The sequence below is a fragment of the Zootoca vivipara genome, chromosome Z, assembly GCF_963506605.1.
Source record: "Zootoca vivipara chromosome Z, rZooViv1.1, whole genome shotgun sequence".
Classification (NCBI taxonomy): Eukaryota; Metazoa; Chordata; class Lepidosauria; order Squamata; family Lacertidae; genus Zootoca; species Zootoca vivipara.
Window position 1 is genome coordinate 38,080,176 of NC_083294.1, and position 17,189 is coordinate 38,097,364.

Sequence of the window (17,189 nt, forward strand, 5' to 3'; positions counted from 1 at the left end):
GGGAAGCCTTCAGACAGGCTCTGGGCACAATATCCCTCTCCTCCTCCAGCAGCTTTTACAGGCTCAGAGACCTCAGGGATACATTAAAACAGCTGATTAACTCTTATGTAACTACAACAAGACAACCCACTATAACCTTATATAAATGTTTATTAGTAGCAAACCAGTTTGATGCACAGTTATTAGAGGAGGAATGGAATAAAGAGTTGGATATCTCGATCTCGACCAAACGATGGGAAACTTTTCACAGCGCCTTTTATAGACTCCTTTCAAAGATTCTCTCGGGAGTGGAAGTCATGTGCTTTAAATTTATTAGGGTGTGTATGCAGTTTCCCTGCAGCAGACCTTCCAAAAAAATAACACAGCCTATTTAATAAACAATGCAAGCTGGAAAAATATCCAGAAAAGGGCAATTGAAATGATCAAGGGGATGGAGCATCTCTCCCATGAGGAAAAGTTGCAGCATTTGGTACTTCAGTCATGCCACCTCCTGCTCACCTTTTCTCTGCACTAAAAAGAGGGCAGATGATAGAAGTTGATAAAATGATGCATTACCATGGAGAAAGTGGATAAAAAAACACCACCCGCTTCTCCCCACCCCAACTAAAACTTGTAGACATCCAATGAAGGAACAGTTGTTGTTGACATCTGTTTGTCTTGAGAGACAACGGAGTGTGCTTCCAGGGATGTAGTCAAACTGCTGTGTTAGCAGCACCAAAGGGCACTCTGGGGTGCAGTACTGGGCAGTGTGTATGGGGGTCCTTGGTTGCCCAAACACAAAGACCACCACCCTGACCTTTCTGATGTGGTCCAAAGGAAATCCAAGCAATACGTTTGGCACCATCTTGCCTGCAGGAATTGCCAAAAGGAGGCATACAAGGTACCACCCAACCGTCTTAGGAGCTCCACTCTGGATTTGTGTAGGGTTTACTCCTGAGCCTTTTCTTCTCCCAAAGATCTTCCGCAAGGCAGCGGAGGGTTAGGATCAGAGTTTTCCTTCTCCTAGAGAAGGCAGTGGAGGGTTAGGATCAGAGTTTTCCTTCTCCTTCTTCCCAGGCTGATGAGCCCCATCTGCCCCTCACTTCCCTCTACAGCAGGTGCAGAAACCACCTTCTTGACCACTGGACCCACGCTATTGGTCTTGTCCTTGCAATCTACTGGAGCCTGGCTTCACATGCAGAGGAAGTCCCTAACTCATCCAAGTTTGAGACCCATTGGCAACCTCTCTTGGTTTAGCCAGCCAGTCGAAGCTGTTCCCAGAGTGTGACCTACGGTAGCAGGCCCAAGTTAACCGTGCCCATTACTTCCAATGTTATGAGAGAATGATATATGATTGAATGCTATGCTATGCTTTAATGCTATGTATGCTTCCTATGTATGCTTCCTCTCATTGGTGTGCAAGGGACTGGGAGCTTCTCCTCTGGACAGGGCCCTTGTTTAAGATTACAGCATTAAGGGCCTGATCCTTTGCACCGCTACTGGGAAGTAAGCCGCACAAGTGATCAAGGGGGCGCGCTATCAAATAGGTGTGCGTAATAAAGAATGGAGCTTTAGTGCTGCCATTTGTCACTTGGGCTCTCACTTGCTTACTACCAACATTATCATGCCTTGGCCACATGCAAAATGGTAGTTCCCTGTAGTTCCTTCAGGGAACTGTTTCATTTCAGGTGTGAGAGTTATTCTTAGGACTATGGCAGGAGATTTAGAGCAGGGTTTCCCTAACTGGGGTCATCAGCTGTTTTTGGACTACAACTCCCATCATCCCTGGGTGGCCAGACTAGCAGACAGGGATGATGGGAGTTGTAGTCCAGAAAAACAGCTGAAGACTCAAGTTAGGGAAACCCTGAGTTAGAGAGAAGCCAATTGTGATCCCCTGTGTTCAGGTCAACCAAAAGATGGTGGATTTTTGAATAATTAATTACTTTGCAAACCTGTCATTTTGTGGAATTTATTGAGTTGCTCTAATATATAGAGGAGGGCAACCTGGGGGTTCTGGAGGATCAAGAGTGTGTCATCCACAAACATTTTCATGTTGTGTTCTACACTTCTCACCGTAACGCCTTTTATTGAAGTGTTGCCACAAAGTTTTAAGGAAAGTGCCTCTATAAGCACTGCAAACTGCAGTGGGGACAGAGAGAAACTTTGGTGTGTACCTCGAAGGAGGTCAATTCTGGTTTTTAGGTAATTTTTATTATTGCATAGATTTCATTTTTATTATTTTGGATAATTCTTATGTATAATCTTTGTTTATATGTTTGACTGCAACCTGTATTTTGTTGCCTTATCAATGAATCTGAATTTGACATCCCCACTGCAGGTGATGAACACACTAAGGGTGATGGGGATATGTTTATGTGTGGACTCAGACCTGGCACACCTGTGCATCCTCTCACTTTCTTGCATGTGCATTTAAGCCCCAGCTGAAATGACAGAGTAAGGCTAATATCAGCAGTTTAACTAGTCATTTGGCCCCTACTCTTATCTCCTGCTTGCCTCCCATTCAGCTACATTAAGTCATGCCAGCCAGAAGGGATTTACTGGGGGGGGGATCAACAGGGGGGGGATTCATTGCTTGTGGCTTCTTTTATTTAACATGCTGTGCTCTATGCTCTTCCTTCAGGAAGGTCAAGGATTTATAGAGAACTCCCAGGCAATCTACTATCAAAGTAATGATGAGTCTGACCCTTACATAGCCTTAACAATGTGGCAGCATAAAAAAAATAAAACCCAATTAAAACAACAACATGGCAGCATCACATGCCTTTAGACGAGTCTGAGATTAACGCAGGTGTACTTAACACTGAAAGAAGCAGTGGTAATGCTTTCTGCCCAGTTTATATGGGCTGACTTCCAATATTCCTTCTAGAATTGAGAGAAGCCATAACGATGGCAACAAGAGGCTATCTGAGATAACATCATGCCACTGGTTTCTATACACAGGTGTTGCAACAGTTCAACTCACTCTATGTTCTCACTTGTGCCCTCTGGATGATGTTCCACTATAACTCTCATCATGCATGTCCACTTGTCATGCTGCTGGGGCTAATGGGAGCTTTACTCCAACAGTCATCTGCAGGGTATCATGTTGGCTGCCCCACCCGCCCAACTGAAATAAAACCCACTGTCTAACCCAAGGAGCTTGGTCACATTGTTTTGCACAAGAAAGGTCTCAGGTACTATTTCTAACTCAAGCAGAGATTGTGGGAAGGACTTGGAGAGCTGCTGCTCCCAGCATGAGGCAAGACTGTAAAGTAAGGTATGCACTAAAAATAAAAAAAATGGCACAATTCCAGGAAAAAACAACCTCACTTGGATTTTGGAAAGCTTTTGTAGGCTTGGAGTTGGAGAGCAACTATTGAAAACTACCTTTAGGAACATGTTATTGCAGTTCATTCATTCAATCAATGACTTTTTCAGCCCAGTCTTCATTCATTCATGAGCTCTGTTTTAACAATGTATTGGGTATTTTTATTGCCTTGTAAGTTACACAATTGTTAGCTTCTCACTGCCTCTGTGTTTTTAGCTTCTTCTATTTTATGTTTGGCATCATCTTGGCTGCAGAAGTTGCCAAAAGGAGGCTTACAAGGCGCCATCCAACTGTCTTAGGGACTCCACTCTGGATTTGGGTAGGGTTAATTCCTGAGCCTTTTCTTCTTCTGAAGATGTCCCACAAGGCAGCAAGTAAATAAGTGTACCGTATTTTTCTGTCTATAAGACACCCCCATGTATAAGATGCCCCCTATTTGGGGGGACTCAGATTTAAGAAAATGGGGGGAGATGTATCTGTGTATAAGATGCCCCTTAATTTTTGACATTATTTTTAGGGGGGAAACCTAGTCTTATACATGGAAAAATACGGTAATAATAGTAATAATAATTTCACACAAAATACAAGGATTTTAACAAATCCACATTGCACTGCATTTGTCGCCGTGAAGTCTCTGTTCCCAATTGGCTGACCTGCTGTGGTGGGACAGAACATTCCCCTTCTGTAGGGAACAAAATTACCAAAAATAAAGGCATACAATCCAGTTTATTTGAGAAGGCAAGGTCATGAGTTTGTGGCAGTCCACATGTGGCTGCCCTTGGTTACTGGAAGCTTTTTCTGGTGCAAAATGCTATTTCTCCCTTCCAGAAGCTGCCTTTCAGTAGTCAGGATTAATCTCAAGTGCAGGATGGGTTTTAATATGGTGTAATCAGACAGTGGGTTAGATCCATTCTATATTAGTTGCACAAATTATGTATATATATTTTTAAAATATGCTGCTTAATGTAATAAATATTTCTAAGCAGTTTAATTTCTATGTGGTTTATATAAACAATAAAAAACAATAATGGAACAATGCACAATAAAAACACAATGACAATATTCAGTAACATTTCCCATAAACTAAATAAAAGCAAAGCACATACATAGACAGATGATTATGAAATTATTGTGAGGTTTAATAAGTTAACTGTTTATTTTTGGACAACTTTTCTCCTGTACTTTATTGGAAGGAGAAAAATAATCATTTCCTTAATAACAATTTAAACAATGTATTCAACTAGTACAATAAGATTATAGCATGTGTAGCCATGTTTGTTAACTGATGTGGTTTGCAGAAAGAACAGGCAGAGGAGAAACAGCTGGTGGAAAGCTGGAAAAGGGGAACCAAGGACTGGAGCAGAGAACTTCAGGGATTCCTGCTGCAGGACCGAAGTTCCGGGTAGAGACTTTATTGTTTGGACAATGCCAGGCGAGCCCTGGGAAGTAGGGCCTGGAACCAGTGAACTCTTATTAGTTGACTGGCAAGCACTTCAAGGTGTTCCCAAGGACTTACAGATCCCAGTTACTATTTCCACCCCACCCCCCTTTGGGTTTGCGTCTACATTCAGGTGCCTATTCTGTACAGTTAAGTGTTAGTGCAGTTGTTGGAACCTAGCAGGATTGAGAAGAGGTTGCCAGCCCTGAAGTGCCTTCAACACTTGCCTCAAGTCTGAGTTGCACAGACATGCAACTGACTTGCACAGACTTTTAGAGGACATCTGAAGGCAGTCCTGTTTAGGGAAGCTTTTAATGTTTAATAGATTATTGTATTTTAATACTTCTGTTGGAAGCTGCCCAGAGTGGCTGGGGAAACCCAGCCAGATGGGCAGGGTATAAATAAATTATTATTATTATTATTATTATTATTATTATTATTATTATTATTATTATCATTGCACAAAGATCCCAAGACTCGTGGAGTATTCTGCTCACAAGGTGGCACTTTCATTTTTACTGCTTCACACTTAGCTACTTGTGCAAACAACCTATTCATTGAACCTCTTGGAACTTAGCATTTAAGAGGTAAGGGGTTGAGTCTGTGTATATAAATTTCCAATGGGATTAAGATTTTCCCCTCAACTATATGTTTATTTTATAACATTTTTTCTGTGAAGAAAAGGCATGTTATCTTTGCAGACACAACTTCATACTTTTGAGAACTGCAAAAACAAGCATCTGTGAAATATCTCCTTCCAGTAGCACCTTAGAGACCAACTAAGTTTGTCATTGACAAGTTTGAGCTTTCGTGTGCATGCACACTTCTTCAGATACACTGAAACAGAAGTCACCAGACCCTTATATATAGTGAGATGGTGGGAGGGGTATTACTCAGAAGGGTGGTGGGAATAGGTGATTGACTGATAGGTCTGGTAAACTTGTTGATGACTGTTAACAACTGCAATTGGTCTTACAGGAAAAAGCAAAGGATGAGATGGCTAAAAATAGCTTTATCATGTGTAATGAGATAATAATCCAATGTCTTTATTCAGACCAGGTCCCTCCACAGTTTTAAGTTTGGTAATAAGTTGCAGTTCAGCAACTTCTCTTTCTCTATTTCCAAAATTCTTTTGTAATAAGACAGCTACTTTGAGATCTTGTACAGAATGTCCTGCATAGCTGCCGTTATCCCCTTTTTAAAGGGATTTTCCCTTATGCTGAATAGGCTTCCTCGCGAGAAAAGGGAAAACTTGGCAGCTATGAATGTCCTGGGAGATTGACGTGTTCTCCTATTGGTTTCTCTGTCTTGTGATTCCTGATTACAAGATTAGCAAAAGTGTTGAATGAGTTCATCCATATGGACCAAGTGGGATTTCTCCCCAATAGGGAATTGAAAAATAATGTAAGGAAAGTTAAAAACATAATAGAATATCTCAAGGTACACAATGAAAAACAGGCTGCCCTGAACTTTCTCAATGCAGAAAAAGCATGGCAACATCTCCTGGTTATTTATGAAAGAAGTGTTTGAAAAAATGGAACCAGGTGATGCCTTCTTAAGAGGTATCAACGCTATATACTTTGCCAACCATGTTATGACAAAAAAACCAACAACCCTTAATTAGGGTATGGGAGAAATAAAAATAATTATTAGAAAACAAAACACCAAAATGGTTATCCCCAACAGAAGCTGATACAAGGAAAAAAATTAATATGAGGGATAATTTGGGTGCCTATAATGAATTGTTAGACTTTTCAGAAGAACAAAAAAATGAAATAAATTGAAGTGATTAAAGAATATATGTTGCCTGGACTGACTATATTATAACTAAATCAATTCAAAATTTAAGGTAGACAAGAAATTGTGATTTGCAGAAAAACCATCACAATTTAAAGAAGAAATATTAAGATCTAGAATTAAAAATTAATCTAAAATGTACAGAATATTACTCAGTTGGGAAACGAAAGAAGAATTTGTGAAATCTTCTATGATTAAATGGGCACAAGCTGTGGGTTTGATTTGAACCTGTGGGTACAATTGTGGAAAATAAACTTAAAATTCACTGCTAGGACCGGTCTAAATATGACCTATGCTGGAAGTGCAAAGAACAAACCGGCACATTTTATCATTCATGGTGGTCTTGTAGAATAATACTGTAAAATAATTTTGGGAGATGGTGTATAACCACTTAAGAAAATGCTTATATTGAAGAATGTTTCCCGAACGCAGATGCCGACTACTCACAACTCTGCGGATGCTGCCTCAACCATGGCTGGCAACGAAGTCGCGGGAGCTCCCACATCCGACATGACTTAGCAGGGAAAAGTTTCAAGGTTTAGGAGCATCCCTCGAAAGCTGCACAAGGCGTTCGGGCCGTTTCGGGATTGGCCGGGAGGAGAGCCAATCAGAACGAAGGATCGGCTTGAGGGTCTTTACATCGGTTTGAAGGCGGAGAGTCCCCTAGTGGAGATAGAACGCAGTGACGCCACAAAGATATAGAGGTTTAAAAGAAGCGGGGAGGGGAATCCTTATAAGCATTGCCCCAAACCCCCGCTTCCGGTTCATATTCGAAGCCCGACGAATGCGGGGCAGAAAGACAATACGAAGAGGGGTGGGGAGCTTCGCTGCTGCCCCTTCCTTCTCCTAGAATGTTTTCTGCCCCACGCCTTTTGCATCGGCATAGGTGCCAACTCCTAGGGGATTAGGTCCCTTCATTCCCCCCGCCCCCCCAAATATTTGAGGGGCTACCCCACCCCCACCCCAAGTTAATGGGCCTCGCTATTCAAATGATGTGCAATGCGTTCGATCATGTGGGAGAGGCTTATCTAGCTAGCCCGCCCCCAATATATTTTATTCAAGCTAGTACCCTCTTGTTTCGTCGATTGGGAACCGGAAGTGTAGGTACAGGTTTCGTCCAGAGCTAAGGTAGCCCTATGGGCCTTTGTAGAAAAGGGGTAAAACCCTAACGCACTTCCTCGCGAGCAAGCGGAGCTGACATCGGAGGCTAGGAGGGGCCCGATCCCCTCCCTCCTCCTCCTCCGCTGCCATGCCCAAGGTGGTGTCCCGCTCCGTGGTTTGCTCCGACACCCGCGACCGGGAGGAGTACGACGACGGCGAGAAGCCCCTGCACGTCTATTACTGCCTGTGCGGGCAGATGGTGCTGGTCCTGGGTGAGCACAGAGAACCGGGTCGGGGCAGGGGCGGCCCCGATCCCGCAGCCAGCGCTTTCCTTCTCCCCTTCCTCCATTTCAATCCTACGCCTTTCACCTACCCGGGGCTCTGGGTTTAGCCGGCGCGGTTCTTTCCCGTCCTCGCGACGACCCTGCGAGGTAGCCTAGGCAAAGGCAGGCAGGCTTAAATTTCAGCGATGCTGCTGTGTCAACGGCCGTGGACTTCCTTCTTCTCCACCCCTAACCAAGAGGTTCCGGGAACTGGAGTTTGATCAAGGCGCTGCCATGGGCGCAGCAGCCACGCTTTTTGTTTGGGGGGTGGGGCAAGAACCTCTTGATTTGGGCGCTGCTGAGACATCTCGTGAGGCCTGTTCCCCTCTTAGTGCTATAATCATATATTTATTTGGTTCGTACACACCGCCCTTCATCCAAAGATCAAAGGGCAGTTCACGACATAAAAATGCAAAATATGGACCAAGGATTGGTTTTGTAAATATAGCCCACCACGAGGCAGACGATGTTTTCTACTTTCGTGCCCCAATAAATCATAGAGTCTTCGACCCCCTCCCCCCTGAGGGTCGTCTAGTCTAATCCCCTGCAATGCAGGAATCTTTCGCCCAACGTGGGGCTTGAACCCACAATCCTGATGTTAAGAGTGTCATGCTCCACCAACTGAGCTGTCCCAGAGGTTGGGTGGTCGTCTGTCATGGATGCTTTAGTTGAGATTTCCTAATTGCAGAGGATTGGACTACTAGATGACCCTTGGGCTCCCTTCCAAATCAGCGGTTCAGTGTGTTCAATCTGTGTCCCTGTGTATACAAATAGTCTGTTTATTTATAGTTATTCACATGTAAACTTCAGCAGCTGAACTAATAAGAAAGTGTACTCTTTCATACAAACACTTGTACCTTTGCAGAGATACATTGCACACATTCAGTGTGAACAGACCTACAGTATTTGGTTCTATGGGGGGGGGACCTTTCTATCTGTATTTTCTACACCATGAGCAATGTTTTACACTTCTCTTTTATTGTTCATTGAGTTCAGTGGGACTTGGGTCCCCTAGGAGCTATATATTTAAAGCAGTATTATGCCATTTTAAACAGTCCTATTTCCCCAAGGAATCCTGGAAACTACTTCCCCAAAGGTACTGAGTTGTTAGGAGACACCTATTCCCCACACAGTACTACAGTTCCCAGAATGGTTTAATAATGAATCCCTCCTTCCCAGGGAACTTGGGAATTGTAGCTCTAGGAGGGCCTCCTAACAACCCCACTGTTGGGTAAATATTTGCGTGTTTTTAAAAATAAAAATAATGAAATGGGGTGTGTGTGAATAATAAAGACCTACTTTATAACATGCTGTGAGGGTGAAAGTACATTTTAAATATATGGAAATTTGTATTTTCTTCCCAATTAGTTTACTAAAAACAGCCAGATGACCCCAGGGGCCTTTAGCAGGACAGAATTTTGTCCTTATGTGGTGAAAAACTGTCCCTAGTCTCTGTGTTTCTGCAGATTGTCAGCTGGAGAAGCTGCCCATGAGACCTCGAGACAGGGCCCGGGTGATTGATGCGGCCAAACACGCCCACAAATTCTGCAACACCGAAGAGGAGGAAAACGTTTATCTCCGCAGGTAGGATGATCCAGCCTCTCCCACAAAGTCGCTGTGCAGGCAAAACACTTAATCACCCTTGTGGTTCCTGGGCTGCCATTTTTCATTCTACTAGCCTGCATATCGACAGAACAGAATTGAAAATGGTTTACTCAGAAGTTGGGTGTCCTTGCTAAAGGTTTGTTTTCTTACTTGTACAAACCTTAGGGTTCCCCCTTGGCTGCTGATACCTCCTTACTTTGTGAGGTGGGGCCATTTTAATTACAGAAAGATTGACACTGGAGGAATCAGTTCGCTGTTAATATATAGCAGGAGGGAGGAATGTTTTTCACCCCAAGCCAGTGATCTTCTTGCTGTTGTTAGGATTTCATGTTCAGTTCTTCAGCGCAGAGTATGGTGTGGTTAGGGTCTTTTATTCATACACTATCTCTTTTCCTCCCCCAGGCCAGAAGGCATTGAACGGCAGTACAGAAAAAAGTGTGGAAAGTGAGTATGACGTTATAGGTATTTTGGAAATTTTAGCAGTGTCTTATTTACAATTTTATTTGCAAACTGCTTGGAAATTTCTTCGATCAAGCATTATATGAAACTCCTAAATAATTAATTAAAATATTATTTGTACACATATACATACAGGTGCACTCTCTCACTCTCACTCTCTCTCACACACAAAGAGAGAGAGAGAGAGAGAGATTCAGGCTTTTATAACTTTGTCACAACTTGAGCAATACCTGGCCAGCCAATGTGATTCTGTTTAATGTCCAATGAATTAGCAGATCATTCATTCTTTTTATTTCCTTTTTCTCCCCATCCGCCTACTTGTTAGGTGCGGACTTCTTCTCTTCTACCAGCACCAGCAGAAGAACGCCCCAGTAACATTCATTGTTGATGGTGCTGTGGTCAAATTTGGACAGGGCTTTGGAAAAACCAACATCTACACACAGAAGCAAGAGCCACCCAAGAAGGTAGGGGCGTCTATTCTGTAGAACAGGCACCCCCAAACTTCAGCCCTCCAGATGTTTTGGACTACAATTCCCATCACCCCTGACCACTGGTCCTGTTAGCTAGGGATCATGGGAGTTGTAGGCCAAAACATCTGGAGGGCAGCAGTCTGGGGATGCCTGCTGTAGAATCATGGCTGCTTCCATGCTGGGAGCTCAAAACTGAGTGTGGCTCTGAGTGCCTGGCTGTTGCTCAGCTTGAACAGTAGGAGACAGCTGTGGCCATCAAGCTTAGGGTTGGCAAACTTCTGGGGACAGAATACTAGTGGTGGGCAGGACCAGAGGCAACAAATGTGAACAGTAGGCTCATTTCTATGCACACTTGCAAATCCCTCTCTTTTCTCTATCCAGGCAATCAAGAAGCATGATCAGAGTTCAAATATACTTTCTAGCGAAGCAAAAATGCTCAAGGAGGGCTGGTGAGGGCTGCATGACCTGGGGAGAATTCCAAGGTCCAGACAGAAGCACCTGGAGGACCAGAGATGCTCTAGTTCCACCAAAAGGGAATTGTTTTCCTGTTACTGCTACACTTTAGAAGAGAAGAGGCTCTTCTAGTGCTGTGAATTAGAGGACAGTTGCTTCTACATATTCCAAGCCAGGGATGAGGAATATGTGGCCCTCCAAATGCTGTTGGACTACAAATGCCATAATCCCTGAGTGCTAGTCTTGTTGGCTAGGGCTGATAGGAGCTTGGAGTCCAGCAATATAGGGAAGGCTCCAGGTTCTAAGACCCAAGGTGATGCACACTTAATTAAAAATATACATGCCTTTGTTTTCAAGGTGATGATGACCAAACGGACGAAAGACATGGGCAAATTCAGTTCAGTCACAGTCTCCACCATTGATGAAGAGGAGGAGGAGATTGAAGCGGTGAGTTTTCTCTCTCCTTCCCTATGGTAGTAGGCAAAATCTAGGCTGCCTTTCTGTAGCCATCTTATTTGGCCAGCTAGTTCAGATCGGTGTGTGAGCTGGCCTTTGCAGTTGCTGGCCCTGTAAATTGACTTTTTCCCTTTCGGGAAGAGCTCCAGTATGGTTAACTGGTTAGAATGTAGGATTATTATTATTTGTGAAACACAAAAATGTGTTTTATGTTTGAATCAGATGTTTAGACATGGACTTCTTCATATGCCATTTGCAACTACAAGGACACAATGAGTAAATCTGGTTGCAAAGTCAACAGGGAAAGCGCCAAGGAGAACAGAAAATGCATGCACCACTAGAGCGGAACAGACTGTCCCCCAAAACACTCGCACTGCACTGATATTGCTGATGTTGCTCATCCCCATGCCAGGGCCAGGGCCAGCACCCAGGCAGTTACAGCTTTTGGACTCCTTCCTTACCATATCAAACACAGAGTCCACTAGTTTGGCTCCCTCTGTGCAGTGGCCCTCGGCATAGTTGTTTACAGCACCACTGTGGCCAAAGACAAAGCTGTCAAGTTTGAAGATCTGGCCCAAAGGTCCAGACCTGACTTGAGTCCATTGTGCCAGGTCCCAAGTCAACAAGGATTGCATGGGAGACGTACTTGTTATCAGATGCTTCATTGTAGTAAAGGTAAAAGGTAAAGGATCCCATGATGGTTAAGCCCAGTCAAACGTGACTATCTAGTTGTGGCACTCATTTGGCTTTCAGGCCAACGGAGCCAGCGTTTGTCCACAGACAGCTTTCCAGGTCGTGTGGCCAGCAGGAGTAAACCACTTCTGGTGCAACGGTACTCCATGATGGAAACCAGAGCGCACAGAAATGCCATTTACCTTCCTGCCGCAGTGGTACCTATTTATCTACTTGCACTTTGATGTGCTTTTGTACTGCTAGGCTGGCAGGAACTGGGACAGAGCAACGGGAGCTCACCCTGTTGCAGGGATTCAAACCGCCAACCTTCTGACTGGCAAGCCCAAGAGGCTCTGATCGGCAAGCCCAAGTGGTTTAGACCACAGCGCCCCTCATTGTAGTATTCACTGATCCTCTCTAGCTGCAGGTTTCTTTCTCTGTGGTAGCTGTCTGTGGGGTCAATGCCATGGTCGTTGCTGACGACCTCCCAGAAGTTCACGCCAATTGGTTGCTGCACTAGGTGGCCTTGGGTGTGCACTATCTCACACATGGTGATGGCTTTATTCAAGGCTGGCCTCCACTTACTGGCCATTTCTGCCTCTGGTACACCCACCAGCACTGGCAGGTAGCAACAGGAGCACCTCTGCAAAGATTTTGGCCAGGGAGAACTTTATTCGAAACCTCCCACTCCGCCACAAAGCTTAACATGTCAGCATGGATATGCTGCTGCCTCTTAGACTCAGCTGCCTCTGAGGCGTAGAGAAAGGAGGCACCATGAATACATACCGTGCATGTCATACACCCTTGCAAATAAGCCTGCAACAGTAACTGGCCTCCTGAAAGACTACTAGCCTATGTTTCCATGCTGGTTGCAGAGAAAGGGAAGCTGTTGCAAGTGCAACTACCAGCAAAGTGGGCTGAATTCCAGGTAGTAGCCCCACTCCTTTGCCTCAGAGGACAGCAGTGGGAGCTGTTGCCTGGCATTAGCAAAGTGACTTAAATAACTCAGATGGCCTCCAGAGAAAAAAGTCTTGATAAACACGTTACTCCAAGGAGAAAGGAATAGGGAGGTTTTGTCTTTCCTTCACTGATGCCTTGTACATAGCTGGGAGACATTCAACTAAACATGCAGAGGAAAAGCTCCCTCAGAACTACAGAGCCAATCAGGCCCCTTTCTACCTCCGTGAAGATCATGCCACTCTGTCTGGTTGCTAAGCAATGGCTTTACCCATCCTCCCCTTGGCTGGTTGACTTTAACAATAACAGAATTAACCCTTGTTGCAAACTGAACAAACCCTGCTTTGCGCTTCCAACACCTAGTAGGCGGAGACCAAAAGGAAACACCAGGGGAAGGCCAAAGATGCGGTCCAGTAATACCAAGTGCATCATGATATTTCTTCCCCTGATGCCAGTGTGCTTTTTGCTGTGATAACTTTATGCAAGCTGCTCTGAGAGCCTTTTAGATAGAAAGTGTGACATAAACACTATAAATTAATGCTAATCTCTTGCGAAAGAAACTGCCTTCTACTGAGTGGGCTGCCAGAAGAGTAACAAGGCGAACATTCCCTCCACCATGAAGCCCACTCATTCTCATGCACATAATTCTTGGTCACTATGGCAAGGAGGCGAGCTGTTTAATAAAAGGGTGGTGTCATACTATATACAGATGAAAGCCACTTTGCAGCTGGTGAGGAGGGGTAAGGAAGCATCTCTTGAAGAGCCACAAGCCCATGGAACTATTCTTACATAGATCAGTGAGCAAAAAGTAGAAATAGATATCATTGAATAATAGAGTTGGAAGGGACCCAGGGGTCATCCAGTCCAACCCCCTGCAGTGCAGGGATCTCAGGTAAAGCATCCACAACAAATGGTCATCCAATCTCTGCTTAAAAACCTCCCAAGGGAGACCGTTCCACTATCTTAGGCTGCTCTCTGCAGAGGGTGGTTTCTCATAGGCTGAGCAGTCAAGTTTCACCCTCCTTGCCTCAAATGGTACAGCCAAACGAAAGCTGTACCATGTTATACTGCTGAGTAAACATTCTTTAGTATGGGGTAGGGAGGGAGTTGGAAAGGACCCTGAGGGTATATGTATCGGCATTCAATGGAAATCAGGGCACCAGAAAAGGGTTGTGAAGTTAGCAGTTGAGGAGTTAAAATACCTTCCCAAAATAGATGGTGGGGTAGGGAGAAAAGTGTAATGCCACTTCCTTAACCTGCAATGTCTTTTTAATGACTTTTTCTGGTGCAGAGCACTACTCAGTGTTGGACTTTGTGTTAACCTAACTCTTGTGTGTTTTACCAGCGAGAAATTGCCGATTCGTATGCACAGAATGCCAAGGTGATTGAGAAGCAGCTGGAGCGGAAGGGCATGAGCAAGAGAAGGCTGCAAGAGCTGGTGAGTCGTCCCCCCCCCCGTCTCTCTCCTTCCTTCCCATTTCATGGCTGGGCTAGATGCAATAATTTTATTTATATGCTATACAGTAAAGCTCACTGGCTATTTTCAGACAATCACATTTTAGCTTAGGGCTTATCCACACTTACCTTTCTCCGCTTTTCTCATTAATGATCCACAATTTAAAGCTCCGCATGCAAGCACCCACCCACCCTGTTTTGGGGTGGGTTTTATTTTATTTTTTTGCTCCAGAACTTTCCACATGAAAAACTGCTCTTAAAGGTCAATTGGAGCAAACGTCAATCCTTGGAAAACCCAAATTGATGTTTGCTCCAATTCAGCTTTAAAGAGCAGGTTTTTCTGGGGGAAACGTGGGGCAAAAGGGGAAAAAAGATGCTCAGACACAGAGTGTTAAAGCATGGACATGTGCCTGGAAAGTGCAGGGCAAAAGGTAAGAGGCGATAATCCCTTAGTTAGCTAAGACAGGAACAAGCCTTCTGACTGCACAAATGAGAAACTGTTAGAATCCCTCCCAGTCCAGACTCAGGGGGTGGGGAAACTTTTCCAACTAGCAGACTGGATCCTGGGGTAACCACCTCCATGTCACAATGGCATCAGGTGACCCAGTTTTCTTTTGTAGTGTGGCTTGAGTTGAAGCCACTTCCTACAAAGGAAGTTCCCTGTTGATCTAAGCAGGGCTTGAAATCATCGCTAGTCAGCTAATAGCACTAGCTTCCAGCAGGGGTCAGCTGCAGCACACAATTCCACATTAGCAAGTTGACCTGTTCCAGTGCTGTTAAAGACATTTTCCTAGTCTTAAGTAGAAAAAAGGGAAACTACGGTTAATTGAATATTTCCTGGTATATTCTCTCCTTCTGCACAGGGAGGAGTGATGGGGCTGTGTGTGCTCCCAAAAGGCTTATTAAGTTGAGATATGATCATCCAAATAAGCACATTTTTGCTCTTTTAACAGCACATCTTACAAGTGCAGACAGGCATGATGAACTCTTCAGATATTTTTGTGCCACCAGTATGTTGCGAAGCATTTGTTCTAGAAAAGCACTGAACTGTTTTAACAAGAAAAGTCTGAAATAGTGCCTTCCTGGAACTAGCTGTCTGGGCTGGGTAATATTCAGACCATTACAGCAGGTTTTAGAGAAACCTGTTTCATCTCAAGGGCCAGTAAGGGGTGGGGGTGGAGTGGGGTGTGTGTGTGTCTGGAGGGAGCTATGAGACCCAGATAGAGAAGGATAAAATATCTAGAATTGCTAGTGGTATATCCAGCCATGGTGGTATGTCAGATCCTGAAGAAATGTGGTTAGTGGTCAATGAAGTGAATATTCAGGAACTGAATATATTATTGATCTAAGGATACTTTGTTAAGCTGCTGAGGAACTTGCTATTCCCTGGAATACAATTTGAAAAGTATCACAGCTGGATGTAACATTCCTATAGTCTTTTGTCTTTTGAAGCACCAACATAGTAATGAACACTGGATTTAGGGATGTTAATGTTCCAAGAATATTTAATAATTTTTTTAAAATTTTGTTTTAATCAGGCTGAGCTGGAAGCGAAGAAGGCCAAAATGAAAGGAACTCTTATTGATAACCAGTTCAAATAAGGAACATCGATATAGAGGACAACCAAGAAATGTCATTTAGGAAGTAGGGGCAGGGGAAAACACAATACATCTTCGTCCTTTTTTAACCTCCCCAGTGAAATCCAGACATCACTAATTTGCTTCGTTGCTTCTACCATGGAAGATGGAGCTGCTCCATTGTTTTTATGAATTTTGCATTTTATTCTGGGGTGTGCACACCATGTTTTTAATGTGTTCGGAAACCTTTTGAGTTGTACTTCCATTGAATTTTACTTCTTCCATTGCAGAGCTGAGCAGAGAGGCCTTAGCTTGCCTCTGTTGTGCAGTGTTTTTAAATTTTTATAATCTTCATATGTACGTAGAAATTTTACATATTGTAAGCAGTGTGTGTTGCCAAGGCGGAAACAATGTGTACAGAGAAATAAACCCCTAACAAGTTGTTTTTATGTGGTTTATCATTTCCCACCCTCCCATGTCTCTTGACATAAAGTTAAATTTCTTTATTACCTATGTATTCCACCGTTCCTTGGAGAGATCAGAGGGGATAATCTGGAGCTCTCGGGCAGTCTTCCAGATATTGATCACACTAAAAGCCATACTACAGGTGGCATCAAATGTGACTCGACATTTATCGTGCAGGCTTTAAAAATGCATGGAGAGGGAATTTAACCATTTTCCCTCCGTTACCACAATATTTGCTTTGGGGGGAAATCCGTCTGCCTCAAGAAACAATGGAGTAAGCCTCCTCTCTGAGGCACAAGCATGGGAAGTGTGTATAGGGGTCCTGGGCTGCTTAGATGACAAAGACTCCCCACATCGCTGTTGTGACCCAAAGGAAAGCTGATCAATACATTTGACACCAGTTTGGCTGCAGGAGTTGCTGGAAGGAGGAGTACAAGGCGCCACCCAACCTTTCTTGGGACTCCACTCTTGATTTGTGTAGGGTTTACTCCTTAGACCAGGGGTCAGCAAACTTTTTCAGCAGGGGGCCGGTCCACTATCCTTCAGACCTTGTGGGGGGCCAGACTATATTTTGAAAAAAAGATATGAACGAATTCCTATGCCCCACAAATAACCCAGAGATGCATTTTAAATAAAAGGACACATTCTACTCAT

The 17,189-nt window shown here is 44.0% G+C and overlaps 1 protein-coding gene across 1 annotated transcript; it reads left to right on the forward strand.

Annotated features, from left to right (window-relative positions):
• The first annotated feature begins 7,651 nt into the window (after positions 1-7,651).
• STEEP1 (STING1 ER exit protein 1) lies at positions 7,652-16,512 on the forward strand. The gene is made up of 7 exons (XM_035113944.2): positions 7,652-7,915; positions 9,433-9,550; positions 9,974-10,015; positions 10,356-10,494; positions 11,311-11,400; positions 14,384-14,476; positions 16,032-16,512. Exons 1-7 carry the CDS (start codon positions 7,792-7,794, stop codon positions 16,092-16,094), a joined length of 669 nt encoding a protein of 222 aa, XP_034969835.1. The 5' UTR covers positions 7,652-7,791; the 3' UTR covers positions 16,095-16,512.
• The last annotated feature ends 677 nt before the right edge of the window (positions 16,513-17,189 follow it).

Bases quoted from the DNA above. Each gene is read 5' to 3' on its own strand.
- STEEP1 (XM_035113944.2), top strand. From the start codon at position 7,792: ATGCCCAAGGTGGTGTCCCGCTCCGTGGTTTGCTCCGACACCCGCGAC. The intron at 7,916-9,432 runs GTGAGCACAGAG...GTGTTTCTGCAG, and splicing joins GCAGATGGTGCTGGTCCTGG to ATTGTCAGCTGGAGAAGCTG. The intron at 10,495-11,310 runs GTAGGGGCGTCT...TTTGTTTTCAAG, and splicing joins AGCAAGAGCCACCCAAGAAG to GTGATGATGACCAAACGGAC.